The following is a 23,986-nucleotide window of genomic DNA, read 5'->3' as shown; positions in this document are numbered from 1 at the left end:
TGAACGCAATACTGAAAATACACACCAGAAAGATGAGAAAAAACAAGAACAACAAAACCGTGACCAGAATGTTAGACAGACAGGCAGATAAAAATCTGTTCCTGAGAACCCAAGGCCAACAACTGCCTGGACAACCTCAGTTTCACCTTCCTTTTGGAAGGGTGACTCAGTGAACAACCCGTTTGTCATACTCAAACCTACTGCAAATTGGGTCACATGGAAAGAATCTGCCATCCCTCCTAGCAACACATGGCATCCTATACATACCTGTAACTTACTTAATACCTAACAAACTCTCAAAATTGCATGGTTGACAAATAGTTTTCGGCACAAGAGACAGAACTGCTTTTATTTATAGCATCAGCACACACCATACAAATTCAAGCAAGCTCGGAGTCAGCAATTGGCAGAAATCAATCTAGCCTTTGCTACGTATATCCTCTGCTTTGCAGCCCAAATGAAATAAAAGCCAAAGCAAGCATATCAACCACATCTAGTAATTGCCATGCTCCTGTTCAGAAGGTCCTAGAGATAAGGGAACAAAGGTGACATCTAAGACCACCTTCACCAAAAATAGTTTTTGTTCAAACCCTGAGCATAGGCATCTATATCTAGGATACTGGACTTCTCTAATCTCAGAAGCCTCTTCTACCCTGAGGCCAGCTACCTTTACACAGCACCAAGCATGGCCTAAACCAACTCTAACTTCACCCTCAACCGCTCCCACCAATTTGGCTGGCTTGGCCCACTCACCTATCAGCTCTTCTGGTGATCAAATAAAACTGCTTTATAGGCGGACTTGCCCATGAGCCACTACTCCTCAACTCTGAGAGAAGAAAATTATAAAGAAGAAAAAGGGTATCAAAATTTATTCTTATTCTTAAATTATGGGAATAATCTGTCCACTTCCCCTTGCACTCACCAGCTGAAACATGTTCAAGCATTGAAGAAGCTGAAAAGAAACACCTGGTCTAGAAGCCTTCAGTTTTTCTTTGCTTCAGCCTTACAAAAGTATAAGCAATTCAAGAAAGGGCTAGAAGCATTACCTATTCCCTCCTAAAATATTTGCTCCCTCTTCAATTACTAATATTAACTATCCTTGACAACTTTGAGAGGTAGAATCTGAAATTCAGCTGATGACATGGAAATTTGGTTTATCTTCCAAGGGATTGAGGAAAAGCAGCTGGCTTTCCTTTGGGGAAAAAAAGGGTTGTAGCTACTCACTCCTGCTTACAGTGTCTGATAGGCTCACGTGACAGGGTTTTGGCTTCACAAACATGGCAGCAGCACTTTAGCCTGGTGATCTTACAGATCAGGGATTGAGATCAGGGCCCCTAGCAGAATTCATTCCTGAAGGGTATTTTTCCATTATTCTCATCTTTACCTAGCTTGCCAGCCATAGGCAAATTCTTTCTGCCAGAGCCTGCCTCCTAAGGGACTGAGAAAGAAATAATATTTAATGGTGAAACACTTAGAAGAACAAGCTTAGAATCACAAAATCACAGAATTGTTTAGGTTGGAAAAGACCTTTCAAATCATCAAGTCCAAATATTAACACAACACTGCCAAGTCCACCACTAAACCCTGTCCCTAAGCACCACATCTACATAGATGTCTTTTAAATACCTCCAGGGATGGGGACTCCACCACTTTCCTGGGCAGCCTGTTCCAACTCAGTGTTCCTTTCAGTGAAGAAATTTTTCCTAATATCCAAGTTAAACTTCCCCTGGTGCAACCTGAGGCCATTTCCTCTTGTCCTATCACTTGTTACCTGGAAGAGGAGACCAGCATCCCCCTCACTACAACCTCCTTTCAGGTAGCTGTAGAGAGCAATGAGGTCCCCCCTGTGCCTCCTTTTCTACAGGCTAATCAATCCCAGTGCTTCAGCTGTTCCTCACAGGACTTGTGCGCTAGACCTTTCACCAGCTTCAGCACCTCAATGTCTTTCTTGTAGTGACGGGCCCAAAACTCAACACAGTATTCGAGATGCAGCCTCACCACAGCCAAGTATGGGGGACAATCACTTCCCTAGTCCTGCTGCCCACGTATTTCTGATACAAGACAGGATGCTCTTGGCCTTCTTGGGCACACTGTCAGCTCATATTCACCTGACTGAAAGGCTTTTTTAGAAATCTTAGATACACACACACTCTGTCACATAGATATAGCAAATCCAGATGACACTATGTGCAGAGCATCCTCCAATGGCAGCCTCCATTCCCCTGTGCTTCTATCTTCAAGGCCTATTAAACTGTATCCCTCCCCATCAATTACCCCTATTCCCCAGAATGGGTACTCTGCTTTAATCCTACATATAAGAAATCATCAGCTAGCAGATCATGTGGACACATCTAGTCCCCGCTCTGCCGGTGAAGATGATGGTCAGTAGAGCCTTTAAAGGCTGTTGTCAATGCCCAGAGGCAGAATTTTCAGGTTTATATTACAGCTGGAGTGCCATGAACATATATTCTTCTTAGGCTTTTTCAAAACATCTAACACAGCTGCATCAACAGCCATGCAGTTGGCTGTGCCAGGAGCAGGCAAAGCTTCAGTACCATAGGGTAGGACAGCAGAGCACTCTTAAGACATTTCAAGCATGACTGGGGTTACTCTTCAGGGTATTTCCACAGGTTTGCTTCTGATGAATAGGCTGCTCTACTCTACAGCTCCCTATTTACATTGAGATTTGTCTTGGTGAAGTCCTGGAGTGCATGTGCTGACCCTGCTCCATCTTCACGGTAAGCCTAGAGTGCCCTGCATTAAGTGGGACAGGAAGCTGGCAGTCTCATTTTTAATCACTTGTAGTTTTGATTTCATTAGTGTTTTTCCAGTTTTTTATTCACCCCCTGTAAAATTTTCCAAAAAACAGAAGGTCTAGTCAGCTAGGTCAGACTGTGGAGGATATACCAGTTTGTCCCTCTACGAGTCATCAGGACATACACCCCTGGTCCCATCCTGCTCTGTCAAAAGGAACCTGAAAATATCTCTTGCATTAAGAACCACCTTATAGGAATTAAAAAAAAAAATCTCCTAATATCTTTATTGCCCAAGAGGAAAAGATGACACGCTGTGGGTAACAGAGGGCATACACTGTGGGACTCCTAAAAACACACAGCCCATTTTTATATAGTCATCAAAAAGAAAAATCAGTAGTCTTATGAGCTGATCTCCCACTCTGTACTCTTGTGACTTCTGAATCATCTTTCACAGATCTCTGAGAGACATACCACAACATGCTGGTGTCTGAATCCAAGAAAATATCTTACCCAGCAACATATAAATTTGCATCCCTGAATGAACATACTATGCTGTTAATGAGTTGAAAAGCACCTCATGTATTAAAATCACTTATTTTCTGGGTCAGGAAAGAGAAGTTAGTGTCCCACAATCTACCACAAGCCATATATGGAATATCCACATTCCAGACATGACTCTGGAACAGCACATGGCAGCAGGCATGCATGATGGCATAATATAATATATGAAAAGTCCCTGTGGATGCCTAAAGATAGATATATTGAGTTGGCTCAAACTCATCTGGATACAAGTCAAAATATCAGCTTCCCTAGTGAGGGACAAGTCTAAGAGGCAAGAGTTCAGAAGGCGATAAGCAATGAGGTTGATGCTTTGGCATAAACGTCTTTTGCGGGACACAATTCCAAGAAAAAAATGAGGAATATAGCCTTTACTTAAAAGTCTCATTTTACAGATCTTGTAAATATTTTAAAAGGGCAGCAGACAGTTACAGGGGACACAAGATACAAACACCTTAAAACATTCCCGCTTGTTAAAATTCATATTTGATGAGTAATGTAACCTCCAGGTTACTATAGCAGCAAGATCCATCACCAAGGTGACCAAGCACTAATGATGCCAACATTAACCTATCCATACATACACTCTCACACTGTGCACATGACCAGACTTCCACTTTTTGCAAGATGTTTGTCTTCATATCACCAGACAGATAGTAACAGACCATATGGACAGTCTCCATAAGGAGTGAGCTCTCCTGACAGCATCAGCCTGCCTTGTTAAGGAAGATTGTTTCAGAAGGCAGCACCTGTGTAAGATCTGGGCACCTGAGGTGTCTAACACATGCAGCCTGATTTACTACCAGAGTAGGAAGTAGCAATGGAACTTGCATAAAAGCTCTCTTAGGAAAAGCTTCTGATAGACAAAGAGGTCACTTAACACACTAAAGGGTCTTAAGTATAAATCCACATAAAACAGCAGTAATCTCTTGGGAAATGTATTGGCAAGGTCTCCCCCCAAATAAGCATTCCTTTTGGGAAATCAAACTTTCACTAAGGAACACCAAATCCAATAAAGTCCCAAATCCATACATTATCTATTACATGGGGATGACCTATTCCAAATAAACCCGTGCTTTCTTCTACCTGTTTAAGGCCTTGCAAGCAAGTCTTCACGGCACAACACAGCAGAGCAGTTTATGAGCTTGCCCTGAACAACTAGCTGGGTGACAGACCAGGAGAGCTACATGGGGTCATCAGACTGATGATGTAACTCAGAGAGAGTCCGGGTGTCTTCACACAGCACCACATACAGTTGAGGACATGCCCCCAACTACATGGTTTCACTAATGGTGTTTAACTCTGAGTATCTGAGAAGCATTCAAGAGTACAGATGTGTTTGTTTACAACCAAGCAACATATCACTTTGATTACAAAGGAAGATTAAACCCAAGACTCCTGAAAAATACTAATTGTTTTGGTAGCAACATCACATAATTGGTAACTTCTATAGTCTAAAGGGATTTTGGTTGGTTGGGTTAAAAGGAATTAAACTGAATTGGGATTTTTTTTTCCCCCCTTTTATTAAAGCCTGCCTTTATATCCCATAGAGAAATTAACTGAGGCAGAAATTTATTTCCCTCCACTTTAATAAACAGGGATGACTCACTATTTCCCCATTTTGCTTTAACTATCCTGTCATCGCTGTGGTTTGCTTTGTTCAGCTATTCTCTCAACTTCATACAGCACCTGCTGTAATGTCCTCTGTGGTTCTTTTGCCCTTTCAATATGTCTCTCATTAACAGAGCACTCTGACCTTTAAACATCACTTATTTTACCTGCCCAGCAGATACCTGCAACCCCCAAAGACAGTGTTTCTTTGATCATGCTTTCCTAGATAGTAGGAGATTAGATTGTCTTGACAGAACCAAAAAAATACGGCACACCTTTTCAAGCTTTTAGCCTTATTAAAGCACACTCAGATTTTGTGCCACAGTTAAATCTTCACAAGTAGAGTGAGCTGTTACAGCTTCATTGACACTTCAGTAGGTAGGGAAACCTCCTGAATCAAATTTATTTGTCTGAAACCTAAGTGTTTGCTTCCTTATCTTTTGACCATCTTTCACTGCCTATTGCCCCACGTTCCTTATGCCGAGTAAGACCATGGTGTCTTTCACCTGCGTAGGTTGAGCAAAGACCATTAGGAGCCAAGCCCTTCATAATGTTGGAGAACAAAAGAATAACTCTGTTTCTGATAAAGCCAGTTTTCTCATCTGTCTCTCTCACTGGCAGACGATGGCATAACACCAGTAGAGGAAAACAAGATCAAACTAGCGCTGAATGTGAGAAGATAAAAGAAAAGATAAAATTCAGAGAGGAAGGAACCTTGGACAGATGGGAGAAAAAAGAAACACATTTCTACAGCAAAGGGTATTTTACACTGAGACTAGACAAGGGCAAAAGATGCTAGGAGAAAACAGGGCTTCTCTGTTTCAAGACAGAAGACATCTCCTGGCAGTGGGCTGCTGGGCCCCAAAAGATTCAACCTCAACACAGAGAACACTTGAGCAGTGGAAAACAAAAATATAAGAGCATGGAAATGAATAAATGTTTTATTGTTTGCCGAGAACTGTACATTCTTTGTTGTGGATAAATGCAGCTTGAACTTTGCAAAGCTTTTGTATCTGCTTGGTTCCATCATGAAAAAGCCCTTCAGAGGTGAGCCACTAACCGGGAATGCCCAAGGACTCCCTGATTAGCTGGTATCAGACACTGAACAGCATCACTTTGAAACTGTCAGATGAACTAGCTGAGGCAAACAGTATACATCTATATAGTTAACTGCCCAAGAAACATTCCAGGTTTTTTTGTGTGTGAATGATATGAAAGAATGTTTTTCTAGTTCATATCCCTAACAGTCCTCTTCAAAGGACTGTATATTCAGGGTCAGCATGTCTTTCTGGACAACTGGGTACCTTTAATGAATAACTGAACTTTAAACAGTGAATTTAATTAAAACGCATCACTTCGCTAGAGAAAATATTCAGCACTTGTGACATTATGCAATACTGCACTCAGTGCAAAGATACAAGATAAACAAGGAGCATTTGGGGTTTGCATATCACCCTGCATGACTTAACTTTCTACTACTTTCTACCCTTTTCTTTTTAAATACATATTTATATTTATATATTTAGAAGACGTAACAGGCTAACTGAACATTTCAGAACTGCCAACAGCTGCTCAGATGGAAATCTTGCCATTATGAGATAGCAACCATGCTCAACTCTTTAGAAACAAGACTGACTTCATTAAGTGTTTGGTTGGTCTTTCCTGCTGGAGCAGTGAAATGTTGAGTGCTTCTAACTCTGTAACTGAGAAACGACATAGGTCCTAAACGCTGTCATCTCATTTTTACTTTCACTTTTATCACTCAAAACAAGATGCAGCAACAGGAAAAGCCAGTCGAATTTTTGTCTGTTGTTTCAAAGTGCAAGAGCAGCTCATGACTGCATCTGAAAGGCAGTAAAGTTTCGTATTTTACATAATAACAAACAAGAGAAAAGCTATTTTTCTGTTTCTTTGTGGGGAACGCTCACACTAGGGAAAACCCAAAAAACAGGATATAACTGCTTGAACATATCATGAAAGAAGACCTTCAAAGGAAGCGGGCGCAGAACCTTTGGACTGCTCTTTTCTTTTTTTCCCCTTTTTATAATGCACAGAAAATATGAAAGGAGTTTTTTGGTAGTTTTTTCTTATTCTAAAAGGAATTTTTTGCTCCTGCTTCTCTTTTACATTAAAAATTCAAGTCTTGCCTTGAATAGGAGGCTCTAAGGCAAACAGCATCAAAGGCATGCACAAGTCAGGATTCAGCACACTGATAAAGACATTTGGTTAATGTCCATCTTGCATTGGATTCTAAAAGCTGCAGAAGAAAGTCAACAAATTTGAAGATTCAAAAACCAAACTAACCCAAATTCAGCTGTAACAAAGATTTTTAAAAGTGAAAGAAATTCACATCCTTAAATTGATAATGGTTTAGCTTTAAAAAAAAAGTAATGCCCTACCAAAATTTACAGCTATCTTTGAGCAGAGGAAACCTGTCCTTCATACTTCAAATTAGTAATAAATAAAACACTTTGTCATTGCCTTTGACAACAATTCATATTGATGGGTCTGTGGCTGGATATTTATAGCAGTTTGGTCTGTAGACAGTCTCTCTAGGTGTGTCTGGAAGGAATCACTCTTAAGGAAAAGGAGTAATCACTTTATTCATCCACTAACATCACCTGTGCTACTGGGACTTTCAGCATCAGTGGGGCAGCGAGTGTGTAACAGCTTGGTCTGTTTCCAGGCTCCAAGAAATGCTTTAAACTAACTTGCATCCATGTATGTTTCAAAACAGAACTTCTGCCCCTAAGCTGACAGAGCAGTGCTGGGCTGCTGCTAAAGACCAAGTGCTGGCCCATGACACCACGTACCCAAACCTGAACCAGAGCCGCTCCTTTTGCTCAATTCATATCAAAGGCCAGCAGGCAAGCCAGCGGTTTACAGTGGATCTAGAGAGGGAAGAGTAGTCCAGTGTCTGGACTGGCTTAACATGCACTAAAGTCCATGTTTGGAACACCAGTTTGAGATACTTGATTATATCCTGTGAGCTCAGCCCTAAAAGATGAGCCTGTACAGTCCACACAAAAACAAAATGAGACCCACCAACACACTGTGGAAGGACGCTTAAGCATTACCACATCTTCAAGCACTTCACTTGCCTTTCTCTCCCCTTTTCCCTTCCCAGCATGATACTGTGTTGCACAGCCAAGCCATGCTTCCTGTCCAGAAGCCTTTTTTCTCCAGAATGTGCTAAATTGGGTAATGCTTCCATGAACAGGCTTTAAGTTACCTTTTGAGACAGACTTGAAACCCAAATCCTTCTTCTGCTAAAGGGAATGGTATTTTCTCTTGGTCTATTTTCTGAGTAGAAAAGCAGCAGCAGAGCTGTGGGAGTTGTGCATCAACAGAACCAACCTCAACATTTAAGTTTGTTGTGCCTGCAAACGTGACAGGTAATTTTCTCCCCAGCATACCTCTTACAGGAGGAGGAAACCTTTTTCTCTCCAAGACTGGCTGTTGGTGAAACTACCTGCTTAAGGCAAAAAAGCATCTTATTTGTAAAGCAAACACTTTGGATTTGGAAGTCAGTAAGAGTAAACAGATATGGCACATGTGATGACATTTTGCCAATTTCTTTCTCAGGGTAGAACTAAGCTTTCAAAACTGAAAAGTGATTACACCTCTTTCTTCCCTGTTCTGCATGTGTGTATTTGGTGGATTGCCTACTGCATGTTGAGTTAGGGATGCTGACTGCCTGCTCAGGTTCTCAAATTCATGTGGCTATGTTGCCCTAGTTGGGATTAAATGATACATTACACCCTGAGTCACCCTTTGCTAATGCTTGCTAGATGTTTTCTGACAAAGTTTTAGAATTGGAGCTCGTTGGGGATTTTTCATAGGGGAGATCTTCTGAAAAGCAATTCTGTTTCTGAGAAAATAGAAATCTTCCATGAGGGGAAAAGGCTGATTCTGCCTAAAAAATATTTTTAAAGGTTGGTTTGTAAAGAAGATCAAAACATAGCATTTAATTTTGAATTGACTTGGACTAACCAACCTGTGCAATGCCCCAGAGGACGCACATCAGTTTTGGATACTTTCAGATAGAGACAGTCCAGCCAGAAAGCCTGGTCTCAGACAAAGCAAGGGCTCTGACTACTGTTTTCAGATGGCCCTGTACAACTGCCTCATTTCTGCCAGCCACAGCCACGAGTGTCACAGGAGCCTGCTGAGCAGGGCAGGCTGTGCTGTTCAATAACCCTCCCCAGGTACAGAGCTGAGTAAAAGGTTAGTGCAGCCCCATGCAGGGATTTCCACCTGCAAGACACAGGCTCAGACACAAGTTCTTCAGTGAAGAAGGCGGCACTTCCCAGTAATCCCCCGGTGCCTTCTGAACTAGCATTTCCATCTCCACATCCTTTCTGCCCTGCTGGAACCACCTCCTCCACTGGAGAGGAGAGCATCCTCATCTCTCCCATCCCCTTCCTCTCTCAGCTTTCACCCCTGCTCCCTCAAGCCCTGTACCCTGACTCCCACTCCAGAGTAACGTACCTGCTGGCTGCTCCACTCAGCAGCTCCACACTGACACTGGGAATAGCTGTAGCCACCTCCTCCTCCCCAACCCACTTCATTTGCTGGCTGCCTTCACGTTGCACAGAGGCACAAGCTCTGCTTGGCAGCAGCAAACTGGGCAATGCACAGACGTAGAGCCACAGTGGCCACCTCCACGCTGCTTCCCACCTGTAACCCCGTCACTGGGAACGTGAATGGGAAACAAATCAATTGGAAAGCAGACTCCCTCCATTCCTTTGCTCATAGAGCAAAAATTTCTCCTACAGCTGGGAATGCTCCAATGGCTTGGTATTCATTAGCTTATTTTTGCATTATAAACAAAAACACCTAAAAGGAGGCCCTCCTCTGCCACTGAGTACCGATCAGGAATACCGTGAGACCTGGACTGTCCTAGAGGCCAGCTCTAAAGCCCTACAAGCCACCAGTAGGTGGCTTTTAGGTTTCAGTGGACTCTGGACCAGGCCACAATATGCCCAGAAACATCAAGGAGCCAAATCCAAAAGCTGAAAACTGATGTCACCAGAAACCACCAGTGTCTGGCCTGATCTGCTTTTGTGGAAGGAAAAAGGGACAGGAAACTACCTGCTTTGGCACAGGAGCTTTCTCTGAGGTGTGGAGAATCTCAGATCAGAACTGCCAGTACTCTATCTGGGTAGAGATACCTTCTCATTTACATTCTGCCTCCTGAAGTTAAAGGCCACACTGTAAGATAAGGATAATCAAATTAAAACCATGTCCTGGCTGTCACCTGACTAGGTTTGTTGTTTTGTTTTTAACTCCAAATAAAGCAAAGCCTCCCTGTACAGTGGCACAAAAAGCACTGAAGCAACAAACAACAATGACATGGGTGTCATCATCCAGTGCTCTCACAGAGAGGCTGCAGGCCAGTCCTGAGAACAGCCTTCACATCAGGCCATGAAGCCATTGTCTGGGCAATGTTTCAAGCTCACCTGGCCCTTTGGTGTACCAACTTAAGCGCTGTTTAATTTGTAATTGTTTTTTCTTATCTTGAGAGTGCTAATGAGTAAGACAGCAGCAGAGGGAAACAGGGTCTGGTTGACATATTGATGCTGCATGCAGATTGCAAGGGTCAGTCTGAACCTGAGCACCAGGGGCATAGATTAGTCCTTAAGTGGTAGCAGCACAGCAAATCAAGCTGCTGCAGCAGAAACAGACTTTTTAGGACTAATGGACCAAGAGAATAGGAAACCAAAGATCTGATCTCTGCTGATTCAGAAGATTCAGTGCAGACTGCCGTCTAGTCGCAGGATGATACAGATACCATTTGACTGTTTGGAGAGCAAGGTTCACCTGTAATAACAACCTGCCAGCTAGCTTGAGGTCAGAAGGAGACTGTCCCAGCCACCCACCTACAGCACTGAAGTAACAGGAAAGACTGCAAAAGTTCACTCAGTGACAGAGTCCATCATTGACACTAGAAACCCAATATAAGGATTTATACAAACAGGCCAGCATTTTGAAAGCAGAGGTAAAACACTGGCCACTTTATAAATATGTTGCTAACTCTAGGTATTTAGTGCCCCACAGAGCTGTGTGGGTGTTGATAGCACCTGGCTTCCTAACATTATGTGGTCAACCAACCGCTGTGCCAAACCTGCAGCACCTCAACCATTAGTAAGGTTCATTCACCCCAGTCAAACTATGCTAGTGCTGCTGCTGCCCCCATCCCTCTCCCTATCACCATCAAAATTATCGAGTGCCTGACAGTGCTGTGAGCCCCGTATGTGCTGTACTCATAATCTACTCCCACTTTACCTATTCACTATTTTCTAATGATATACAAATAGTGGCCTATAAGGAAACCACGTTGCCTGCAGCAACGATACTGGATGATCAACTCTACAACTGGAGAAAAAATTATTAGACATAATAAGATCCACTTCTTACATGAGATTCAGCAATTATAAAACACTTCCCAAAATACTCAAAAGAGCCCCTTGGAAAAAAGACTGAAAAGACAAACAGCAGAAATTGGAAGGGAAGGGCAAGCGTGGAAAGAAGTGATTTGCCAAGAAGACTGGGATTTTGTATGTAAAGAATCAGACTCAGTAAGGGAGGGATTAACTAACAAAACAGAGCTGCAGAAAATATCCTTTATGGACTTGGAAGTTCAGAAGCAAGGAGTGGGAGGAGCACCAGAAGAGATAAAGAAGATTTACAAACTGTCAGAACAGTTCTGCTCATGTGGCCGACTAAACACAGTTATCTGAGTCAAAGACAGGTAACACAGAAGTGCTCAATTAAAAGAATGCAGAGCTCTGCTGCAGAACTGGATCTTTCCCGACCCTTTGCTTCACTGCCCATTCTTGCTCCATATTCGTTTTCCTGGAGGTTTTTATCTAATGTGAAAGAAGTCCACGGGATGAGGCAACAGCCAGGAGACTGCAGAAAGCTGACTCCCCAGCAAGGGGCAGCTGTTTGGGCAGCGGTGCCAACTCTCTCCTGCTCAGGAGCTGGCAGCAGAGCCTAGAGCTGGTGGAAATGAGCCCAAACCACAAGCCACACAGTAATATTGCACCTTGGGTGTTACCTGCCTAGCAGAGGTTTTTCAAAACTAGACTGTGATTTACTGCTCATTCTGAAGAGCTATCAGCCAACATAAATACCTATATAATTATTAGTAATTCCCAGGGTTTGCACATCTTCATTAGTAAAATAAGGAGGACTTTCTTTTTTTTTGGAACTGGAATGTCTAAAACTGTCAATAACTCACTGTACTCATGAATTCAGTCTACTTGCTTTTTCCCATATGAACCTTATACCAGAGCATGTGACAAACTACACCACCACCTGTGCACAGCTGTCCTGTGTTACTAATTACCAAAAGTGCAATGTGTAGTCAAGGGCAATTTAATTTACATCAGTCAAGGCTAAAGGAAAAAACATAGCTGAGAAGAAACATTCCGCTAAAATAAATTAACTCACAACTTCAAACTCTTTTAAAAGTTGTTGTACAGAAGTTTAAATTAACCCTTGCTTGCTTTCAGTTACTCTCATATCAAAGATATAAAGAGGATACATTTTAAAATTGTGAAGTAGCAGTAAGGAATGAGACATTTCATTTGTCACTATGCCTCTCCCCTTCCGCCTGCAGGTTTCACCCAAACTGCGTGAACACCCACGAGGAGGGATGACTGGCATTAGAAATTGAAGAGCTAGGCTCCAGCTTTCCAAATAACACCAAAAAGCAAGAATAGTTTCAGCCACTGTCCATCATAGCTCTTTCACTCTTGGTTTAGTAAAATATCTGTTTCTTACATTAGATAAACTGAAACCAAAATTCCAATCCTGTCTGTACAGTGTGTACCATGCTACAGATATTGCACTCCAATGGCCTACAACCTAGTATGGCAAACCATTTAATCTTTTAAATTAAATAACAGATAATTACAAGCTATTCACAACCTCCAATGAACTCCTCTTACAATTCTCTGTAGATTTGTAACTGTTCCTGCTACGTTAGCTTTATCTGTGCTTTTTTTCTTTCTATAACATCGCTGAGATATGATTTACAACTAAGATTCAACCCTAATCTACTTGTCTGTTTCACAGGGGCTCTTCAAACATGAAGCATGTGCACCTGAAGAAACATTACAAAGACCGAGATCTGCCGATACACGGTTCTCCTCGTGACATTGTTCTCCTACTTCTTTAAGAAACTATTTCTAGGGCAAAAATGTTTTATGTAAAAATGCAGTATTATTATAAACCCTTAAATGCTGTTTTCATGTAATTGGATATTAGCTGGCATGACCCAGCACTCTGTAATTCCAGAGATGGAAAAAGATGAGGAAATTCAGCTGCTACAAGCTAAGTTTTATATCCAGGTGAACTTTTGCACCTTTCTGTCTCTCCAGATTGTATTTCTCAACCTGTCTAGATGCCTAGAAGCCTGCAATACAGCCTGATTTCTCTTAGTGACACATTTTCTTTTAATTCTGTACAATCTGAAGAGGCTGTTAAAGAGCTGTGGATGAAAATTTGGCTGCTCACACCTCAGTTGTTTAAACACTGTACTGTACATACTGCATGCCTTATTTAGATGCCCCCAATTATAAAGGCTTATTTATTCATGTTAGAATACGCAACATTCTTAAACTTGTCAAAACAACCCTAAAAATCTATACAGCTTCTATTCTTGTTTTTTGCTCACAGCAATTAAGTTTGCCTTTCTCTCCTGCAAGTCTCTAAGTAACATTATGCAATATTAAATTCAGTTCAACATCTGTTTTAATAGCAGAACCTTGTTAAGCAAGACTCACATTTTTATCATCCCGAGTTTCTTCAGGGTGGGATGTGAGGTATTCCCAAAGGCTGCCACAAACAAGAACTGTAACGGGATCCTCCATGACAGCTCAGTACAAGGAATTTGCTGGGAAAGAAATGGAAAAACACCTACTGTTGATTTAAGTTTAGGCAAGGAGAACAGATAACTCCAGTGATAACCATTTATCTTAAATAGTACATACATACCTGTTCCAATCGATATAAAAAGTAGCATACATATTTATCACTTGTTTTTTCCAAACAGATCCACCCTCTCTAAAACATATCTAAACTATATCTTTATATTACAGTTCGCTGTTTATCTTCCTTCACTCCAAACATGCCCTCTTGATCAACTCTTTAGTGTTACCATCACCAGGAACACATAAGGCAATTCGACTAGCGTCACCTCCAGACCCTCTCCCTTGGCAGATGTAATCCCATGTACCGGAGTTACACTCAGCCCCATCACAACAGAGCTGGAAAACTCTCCTGCGATAGACTGTGAGGAAAACTTTAGCATGAAGGGTCCATTTATGAGAAGTGACAGAAAGCCAGTTCTGTTCAGGGCACTTCTGAGCTAGAAAACAAAACATCCTTACTTTTATTGTGTAAACCTGAATCTCCAGTATGAACCCTCTAAAAAAGAGCTTGCCTTTATATTTTGTGGTGAATACAACACACATACCAAGAATCTAATTATATGTTGGCTTAGTGGTTTCTGGTAGCGTTTTTTTAAACAGATGTGAGTCAACATATCTTTAAATAGGAAGCAGAATAGGTCTTTTCTCTCATGAAATAACCAATTTCCTTCAAAGAATGCAATATATTGAAGTGTCCCTCTCCTCCCTTCTTTTAACTTCTCTTCATATTTTGATTCTTTTTGATATTTTGACCCACCCCCAGTCACTCGGGATTTAAACTGGATCTATCCACATACACTTGTAAATACAATTTACATACACTGGAAACAACTCTTCACAAGTTCGATGTGCTCAGATGAAGCCAAACACTGATTTAAAGGGGTAACATGCAAAAGAACAGGGTTGTTTTTTCCTTATTATGATACGAACCATCAACTTTAACTACAATTTGCTGAAAGGCTTAAAGAAACAGCACTTAAAACTGCCTTACAAAGGCCAAAACCATTGCAGAAAGGAGTACAGGTGTATCACAAGAAATAACCAAAATGATGACAGAAAATAAAGGTACTGTACAAACGTGACGGCACTACCTCAAGTGAACAGCCACGTAAAGGAAAGCAATAGAGACAGGAAAATTATGCAACAAAGCAGCCAGCAAAGCTTAGAATAAAGGGGGAATAAAAGGGTAGCAACAAAAGGAAAACCAATGCCTGCTAGGAATGACCTGGCAGGCCACAAACAAAGCCAACTTACTGAAAGCAGCTTTGTCATTGACCTGCTCCCACGGGCTCCAAGGGCAACTTTTACTCTGGTTCCTAGAGATGGAAGCTCATAAGGCAGGTTCTGCTGATCAACCCTGTGGGAAAAACACATTTTAAGAAGTCAGTGCAACATCTCCTTGCGTTTCCCATGCCTCCTCCCACTGGGGCCGTTTCACCCACACACCCAGCCAAGTACTTAACTTGATCACTCTTCAGTCAAAGTTTGCAATTTCTTTAAGTATAAATCACTCCTTCCTCTTGTAACCGGTGATCTTACTGTCAGTGAGGGAAAAAAATACTAACATTTTATATAAAGGCTGGAACAGGTATAGCCTCTAGTGGGAGATATAAAAGACCAAATATTTTTGCCTGCAAGGAAAATATGTTCCTGGCAGGAAACCAGATTTTTTATCAATTTTGCCGAACAAAACCAACTAAAGAATCTGCATCAGAAACGCCCGAATGTTTTGGTGGTGGTTTTTTTTTTTTTAAGTGTAACATGCTCTCTTGATATTTGTCACCCTGCATAACTTGGGGTGTTACCTGTGAAAAAACAGAGGCAGACAGCTTCAAAAGCAAAGAGACCAAAGGATTTCCTAAGTAGAGTTACCAATTACACGTATTTTCATCTCCTGAAATTTAGAGAAGGCAAGGGCCAAAAATTATCAAGGATTCACTTCCACTAATCCTATTGGGCCCTGTCTTTAGATGTGACACAGGAAATAGCATCTCCTCTCTTCACCCTTGGTCATAAAAAAAGGAATAGAATCCAAAAATAATGCTACACATAGGCAAGAGAGTCTACCACGAATAAATTAAAACTGATTACATCTCTACTAAAGCACTTTGATGTCTTTAAAATATTTTTAAAAGCCAGAGTTTTTAATGATGTAAAATTATTTCACATTTAAAAGGGAGAAAGCCGAACCCCCCTAAGGCAGTAAAGGAGAACAGATACACATCCACAAGAAACTCATCCTCTTCAGTAACACAGTAAAGAACACACATTTTTCTTCAAAATTTTATTTCAATTTAAATTATGGGGCCAGCCAGATTTTTTTGATAAGAAACGCATTTTCCTCAGAGAAATTAAATGCTACCACGGAAGTAGAATTACAATTGTATACATCTCTTATTTAAAAAAAAAAAAAAAAAAAAAAAAAAAAAAAGCCAAACCAAAAACCGCTCACATTTAAATAAATTTTAGCAACATCCTTAAGCCTTCAAGCAGATAAGAAACCACTTCCAGAACAATAGGTTTTTTTAATACGAAGAGCACGTCAAATGAGCTTTAATTTAAATACAACTTCTTTTCAAAAGCCAACATTCAAATGTTTCTACATATTAAAAAAGTCACCATAGCCATTGTTTCCAAGGCCTAATATAGAGTAACCTCTATCCCAGTCCAAATGTTTTCACTTCTTTACATATATAAATCTTTAGCATGTCTACATTTTTCTAAAGAGGAAGCCTTATATGTTATGGTGAGTAACTTGGCAAATAATGTTTTCCTCCACTCAGCTATGATAAACCAAAATATAATAGACTGTTAGTACTGAACTATAATACCATCTCATGGCCAATTCTGCCTGCCTGTGATCTTCAGTACGAGTAAGCTATTTTCTTTCCTGTAGGCAAAATGAATCAGTTTGCAAAGGACATGTTAAGAACCTTTAAAAGACCAATTATAATGTTAAAAGCGATTTTAAACAACTGAGTGAAAACACTCAATTTTCTGGAGCTATCCAACTTCCCTTGTGACAGCTTTTCAAATCAGTTTAAACATCACTTAGGAGCTTCATCTTGCTGATTGCAAAATGTTTTAATTAGGAAGAGGACAGGAAGCAACAAACATTTTCCATAGCATTTGCAACCAGATTCAGCCATGCAGAATTTGAACTTTCAGACTCCAATCTGTAAATTTGCTTGACTGTGATCTTAGAATTACTATATGGTGGATAGATACAATTTTAATAACAATCTTTAACTATATTTAGTAGATTCCTTTTGTATGGTCACAGTAACAAAAAAACATGGTGCAAAATCAGTTGGGTTTTTTTGTTTTTATAAATACTGATAGTTTGCAGCATTAAAGAACAAAATCAAGAAAATTAAGTCACTTTGTTAACCTAGGACCTATATGAAATTGTTTCTTGAAGTTGGAGGGAATTAAATCATTCACTTACACAACTACTGTACTGAGTTATTTACTGTAAGAAAGAAATGATGCACTGCAGGCTCCCCAAAAGTAAGAAAAAACATTAACTTAGCATAATCTTTGTCATTTGCAGAGCTGGTGAGCGCAACGCTAGTTTAATTGAATAAGGCCAATAACATCCAGTAAGAACATAGTATAAAGGGTTCCAGTTCTCATTTCAGCCTACCCTAATTAGTGGCACCCCATTAGATAAGTGAATACAAAGAATTTGTTTGGGTTGTTTTGTTTGGTTGGTTGTTTTTTTTTTCTCCTTTTAATGCTGCAGTAGTTAAGATTGTTAAATCAGCATTTCCATGTGATCTGGAGTATTCAATTACATATGAGCATTCATCTTGCAAAACTCAATATTAGGTAATAGTTACAGACTAATACAATAACATTCCTCTGCTGTACAAATTAAATCATATTTTAAAGAAATGAGCAGCCTAGGAGTTATATACAAAAGAAACCAGCAAGCATTGTTGAAATGAAATGCAAAATGTCACTGCTAGGTCTACTGTCTGAAATACCTTTAAAGTAAAATTAACAAAAACCCTTAGAACATATTTCCAAGTTTACAAGTCAATTCTCAGAAAAATCAAACCATGTCAAAAAAAAAAATTTCTATAAAGCAGTGAAAGGCATATATACATTTTCCTTACGAACCTTGAGATCTCACTCTTTTAAAAGTTGCTAAGTTTCAGTATCAGTTTATTTGCAAGACAACTGTTTATCCCAATAAGCTCACATCTTAGATACGTTTCCCCTTTGATTACAAATAAAGCACTGCACATTTTTTTTAAATCAAGGCATATAATCTTATACTATGGTGCCAGGTATGCACAGGTCACATTGTGCTCATATCTCAAACAAGGTAAGTGCAAACATACAGATTTATTCAGATTTGCAAGCATGCAACCTGTTACTTAACTACATTAATACCTTCTCTCCTAAACCAAACTAGTATCTATATGTTTGCTTTCACGAACCTAGTATCTTTCTTTTCAGGACTCCTAAAACAAGCAGTGTCTTTGAATTCTGAAATGACACAAATATCAAGAAAGTCCACATTGTGCAAGAAAGCAGCAGCTATGTTTTTCAACTTGGACTAAAAAAGAAAAGAGAAAAACAAAAACCGTTCACTGAACAGCAGATTAGCAGTAACGTTCCTCATGAATCGATAAAGAGTGCCTGATGCTGAATATCTAACAGCAAATGCTGAATTTGGGTTTAATATTTTAAGGGTTTATTGGAGATTAAGCTTCTTGCTGTGCTGGTCTCTTCAAATCCCTGATCTGTTTAACTAAATAGGTCTTCTCATCATTAAATTGTTCATCCTCGGTCCTGTCATTCTGAAACTTGCTGAGGAACTCAATAAGTTTGGTCTGGTTCTTTAGAAGGATGTCTAATATAGGCTGTGTCTTGTTAGGATTGGCTACAAACACCTGCAAGAAAATTAAAAGGCATTTAGCATAATAGCAGGAAACAGAAGGCTAAGTTAAAACACATACCTAGCCAACAAAACAGTGACAACAATAACTTAAAACTGTGTTTTAATTATTTCGTATTCCAGTATCTCTACAGAAAAAATATTAGAGTAAATGTAAGTTTTAAAATAAAATTACTCTTTGGTTGTTTGTTTTTTGTTTGTTTGTTTTTATTATTAGAAGATGAACACCAATGCCAAAATAAATTAAATTTGTGGGAGGTGACTAGTCACAATACTCTCTGCAGAAACCACTGAAGACACCTCGCCATTACACCCTGTAGCAAATAAATGGTTTCATATTATACACAGCATCAGATGGGTAATCAAAGTTCAGTGAAAACTTTTATACCTCAAGTTGTATCTCCAATCTCTTAGCTATTTGCTTGTCTGCTGACAAGTCAGAAGGTATCTGTTTTAATGTGAAAATTACAGTTTAAGCTTTGAAATTTGGGTGACCTGGCTAAAATACTGCTATCCTTCATAGCTCATGCAGCATGCATAAACGAGCACTAAGATGCTTCATGATTTCACATGAAATAAATCATGCATTCCTCCTTATCTTACTGCACTTCAACTTTCTTAATTCCAAATTTTTCTAAGAAAGATTTACACTGAAAATCATATGGAAGTCCTTATGTGGTTTCTAAGCAGTTTTCAAAAGATACAAAGATAGCTACTTGTAAAGATGGATCATAGTAAAGACAAACATTGGCTCTCTCTTTATTTAACCACTTTGTAGACATTAAAATAAGCTCTTTAGGCTCAGCTAAGCAGTTTACTCAACTAAACTTCTGGTGGGGTTCTTTTGTTTGTTTTACTGTAGGGGTTTTTTAAACATACCTTAAACACATGAAAGGCCTCAAACTGAATGTTACGACTCTTGTCTCGTAGAAGGTTCATCATTAGTTTGAGATTTTCAGGTTTACTGATGTACTTTGTCATAATTGTGAAGTTGTGTCTGTCCAATAACAATTCACCAAGAAGCTAAAAGTGGAAAACAAATCCAAATGAAAAAATGACTGACATTGGACATAAGAAACAGCTTTTTCATAACTGCTTTCAAACACATTGAGTCGTTGACACCAGTCTGTAAATATAGTAAAAAGGAATTCAGGACATTTGAGTTCTGTAAGTATAGGGTGCATTTTCCTCATATTTCAATGACCCAGTTCCTCCTTTTTCTCAACAAGTAAAAAAATCAACTTTTGTTCCTCCCTTGTTATGAACTAGAATTGAAAGGAAAGTCTTTCATTCTTATTTCCCCATTATTCCATTATTTTTTTCATTTATACAGAAGTTATACATCATCAATGAGAACATGTTTGGGTTTGTTCTTTTTTTTAAAAAAAGACAGCACTTCAAATGAGAAATACTTATACTTCTTTTGCTACCTTCTTTGTCCAGAAGTGAGTAAAAGGATACTCCCTACAAGTACCACCCTTGCTACAAGTTACATATTATATTAACATTCACTATTTCTTACCTACTTCAATGTTAAGATTAATACTGCTCTACTCACATCATGTGAATCTTTAATAAATTACTTAAAAGTGTCCAGATTTGTTGAAGGGGAAAAAAAACCCCACCAAACACAAAACAGACTTGCATATAGCCATTTCTACATAGGGAAAGTAATGACTTTGTGTGTGCTGGACACTAAATAATGGAAGGACTGGGCTAAAGAAAAGTAGCTGATCCCAAGAATTAAAACACATAAAAAATTAAAATAAATACTACCCAAGGCAGTTACTGAAGCCATTTCAATTTAAGTCAACCTACCTTGAAATTCAAATAATTCTCTAATTTTGCATTTAAGAAAATAAAATTTCTTTACCTTAAGTGACTGTCTCTTTGTCACATAATTTTCTGAATGAAGTAACTTCTCATATTCACTGAAGAACTAAGCACAGAATAAACAGAAGGGTTAGGACCTTTCCCAGTGTCATACAAACCCTTCCAAATTATTATAACAAATTGAAGGAGGTGCAAAACCACAACAAAACAGTGAACAAAATCTGAAACCTCAATAGGTTCTTGTAAGTCAATAATGTTTAAACACGGTATATGCTAAAAAAAAAAAATATTAACTCTTTTAGGAGCCTTTAATGTTTAGATTGCAATGTGGTGGAAGTAGTTATCTCATTATTCCTTAGCTATAATAGTTCCTGGTACTGAACACTGTTCATTAATTCCAGGAGTCCCCAGTGGGTGGAGGAGGGCTGTCCCATGTTCTTTGGTTGTTATGGGTTAACACAGACAAAGAAAAAGGCAAGGAAAGGGTTCCCTCTAGTGGAAAAATCAGATCTAGTTTTCACAGAACTAGATTTCTGACACCTTCTCTTGTGTTTACACCTTTCTACAATGAACATTACGGTCTTGATCTTAATTTTACTGCCTGGCAGGAAAGTTCAATTGTTTTAATACTGTGTGTAAATTTCCAAAACCAAAACTAAACAAGGAATGAAAATACCAATTTCTTCAAATAAGATACACAGCAATAGAAAATTCTGAATATTAAAACATATCTGCTCACCCTATCATAGTGTTGTTCCAAAAATTCTGCACTTAACAACTTGTGTCTTGTAAGCAAATCCTATAAAAAAAGCACAAAACCAATATTTTCACTAAAATATTTAAACAGTACATATACATTCTCATTAAACAGTGAGTACACGTAAGATATCCAACAGAAAATTTTGCTATTACATTAAACAAAGAAATTTAGGACACGCATGCAGTTACCTGGGCACTGCTAGGGATCCTGGCATCACTTAGGAAAGGTCTGCGATGCGTTATGTTAATTCACACAGGTAAATAGCCTGTGGAATTATCACTGAAGAATGCCATTTATGGATAAAGGCTATGCTCTGCACAGAACTATACACAGCTGAGGTTAAAACCCACTATTTAATACTGATCAATATTATGCTTGCAGTCCCATAACTGGTTGGTTTAGGACAACAAAAAATTTTCCCAAACAAAGCATCAGCATCAAATACACTCAGGTTCTTAGCAGAATTAAAAGGACTTTGCTCACTTGAGGAGTTGGGAGACACATATTTAAAAGCCCCTGGCATGTATTCAGCTAATGCTCGACAGTTTAAATCTTGCTTTCTAGAATAAAACTTAGCAGGAACACAGTATATATATTTAAAGGTATGTCTTGCATTCTGAGAAATAAGGAAGAGTGGTGTCCATCTTACCCATTCGCATCACACCTATTTTTTTCCCTCTCCCTAGGCTTGTTTTGCCCAAGAATGTTATACACATCATCTGGGTTCACATAACAGAGAAGTACAGAAATAATAATTCAAATGTTGTATATAAATTACCTTGAATGTGGCAAATGCATCTGAAGCAATGTCAAATGTTGACATTTCCACGTATCTGAAGAAATCATAGAATTGTTCTGACCACAAGATTATTTTAGCAAGTGGTTCATGCCTGATGCATTCTCTAAGCATTATTCCACAATTTAGAGCAATTTCTGGAGATTCGTACCTATTTATAAACAAAAAAACAAAACAAAGATTCCTTATAAATACTTTCATAAGTTAACACTGGAACACCATGCTGTTAACTACAGTTTTCAGTGCTATTAAGAAAACAAAAATTTAAATACTTCTATGAAATATTACTGAAATCACTGAAGTGCCCAATTATAGCCAATGTAAGTGACTTCCACAAACTGAGAAACAAGACTAAATATTTTCTTCATACTCAAAAATCAGTTTTCTTTTTTTTCATACTGGTGGGATTGCAGACATCTGGAAAAGCCATAAGTGATTTCTGTCTTGAAAGCTGTTTGCTTAAACATGTCAGCTATTTACATAAAACCATCCGTGATGTGAGCATGAATGGTTAACAATACTGGACATAAATTCATGTCTCCTCTTTCATTAAACCTTTTTTCAGGGTCACCAGCTACTCTACACGTCACAGCCTTCAACGAGCCTGAAATCCTGGCAACAGTGTCCTCTGATTGTAAGGACAACACTGAACACCTCCTCTGCACCTGCGTCTATTGCCTCTAGCAAAGTATCTGCACCCTCTTACAAGAGACCTCTGGAACATGTCCATCGCTGATTTGACCTAGTCTACAGAAAAGCTATGTCTGTTGATACCTACCTGCTTCTGGAGCAGTCAAAGCCTCTTATACACCTTCCTGTCTCCCACTCAAAGAATCCTTTCTCCTATACCACTGGAAGCTAATTTAAATTCACCGGAATAATTCAGGAGCAAAGTATCATTGTGCATACTAAACATTAACTATATTACCATATAAAAACATTTTCTTATGAATTAGTTTTCACATTAAATCCTGAAATACTTCCCCATTTAACCTGTCATGGAGATGTGAAATCTACTGAACTTTTTGCACCTCATCCCATAGTTTAAATTTACATAAATTTGACTCAGTTAGATATGAAATGTAACATTTAAGTCACTAAAGCTAACTAAATGCCCATTTCAAAAATCTTGACTTATGAATATGTTTCAACAATCCCTGTCAGAATAATGCTCTCTGAAGAGTGACAACACAGACTAAAAATTAGGATGAACATGTTACATCTCTCGTTCAGTCGTATATCAAAGAGAGCGTGCTGAGAAAGTAGTTTTATCTCTCCACACCTCAAATGTCTTTGCCTTCTTCTGTCCATTATTTTGAAGTAGTGCTGAATCAATATTTTCTTTTCCTGTTATACCACAATTAACAATTCTCTTGTCCCTCTAACATTTAAATCTCGCTTCCCCCCACACTTCAGGGCTGTAATGAAGAAGGGGGGGGAAAAAAAAAAAAGACAAAGCACTTCTGGCAGATGACTGTAGATCACACACTTGTATGAAATGAAGCAAATATTCCATACTGCTTCTGGTGCTAAACCTTTGGAGTCAGCATGAAAATAAAAGATGTAAAACTCCAGCTTTGTCCACAAATAAAGTTTCCTGTATGATCCATTTTCCAATGGGGTAAACGTAAAGATGTTACAGTAAAATAGCCTAATATACCATGTATGTAGCAGGTTAGTCAGCATCTCTAATGACTACTATGAACTAGGAGGAGGGAAAAGGAAAAAGACAATAAAGTTTGCTGTTTAAAATATGCTTGATTATCCTCACACCTCAATGCTACCAACGTAACACAGGCAAGTATCTCACTGAGGAGCATG

The 23,986-nt window shown here is 39.1% G+C and overlaps 1 protein-coding gene across 3 annotated transcripts in view; it reads right to left on the bottom strand.

Annotated features, from left to right (window-relative positions):
• Positions 1–16,136: 16,136 nt before the first annotated feature.
• Positions 16,137–23,986, bottom strand: part of CAB39 (calcium binding protein 39) — a 42,694-nt gene continuing 34,844 nt past the window's right edge. For all 3 annotated transcript variants that reach the window (XM_042799455.1, XM_042799444.1, XM_033001624.2), the window contains 5 exons: positions 22,148–22,316; positions 21,349–21,408; positions 20,650–20,715; positions 19,656–19,799; positions 16,137–18,771 (listed from right to left, as the gene is read on the bottom strand). In XM_042799455.1, coding sequence (XP_042655389.1) covers positions 18,583–18,771; positions 19,656–19,799; positions 20,650–20,715; positions 21,349–21,408; positions 22,148–22,316 — 628 coding nt within the window. In that variant the 3' untranslated portion in view covers positions 16,137–18,582. The remainder of the gene's footprint in view (positions 18,772–19,655; positions 19,800–20,649; positions 20,716–21,348; positions 21,409–22,147; positions 22,317–23,986) is intronic.

Source organism: Tyto alba, unplaced genomic scaffold (assembly GCF_018691265.1).
Source record: "Tyto alba isolate M040663 unplaced genomic scaffold, T.alba_DEE_v4.0 Super-Scaffold_10, whole genome shotgun sequence".
Classification (NCBI taxonomy): domain Eukaryota; kingdom Metazoa; phylum Chordata; class Aves; order Strigiformes; family Tytonidae; genus Tyto; species Tyto alba.
The sequence above is the reverse complement of the archived record's forward strand: the minus strand, read 5'-3'. Positions and strand labels throughout refer to the sequence as shown.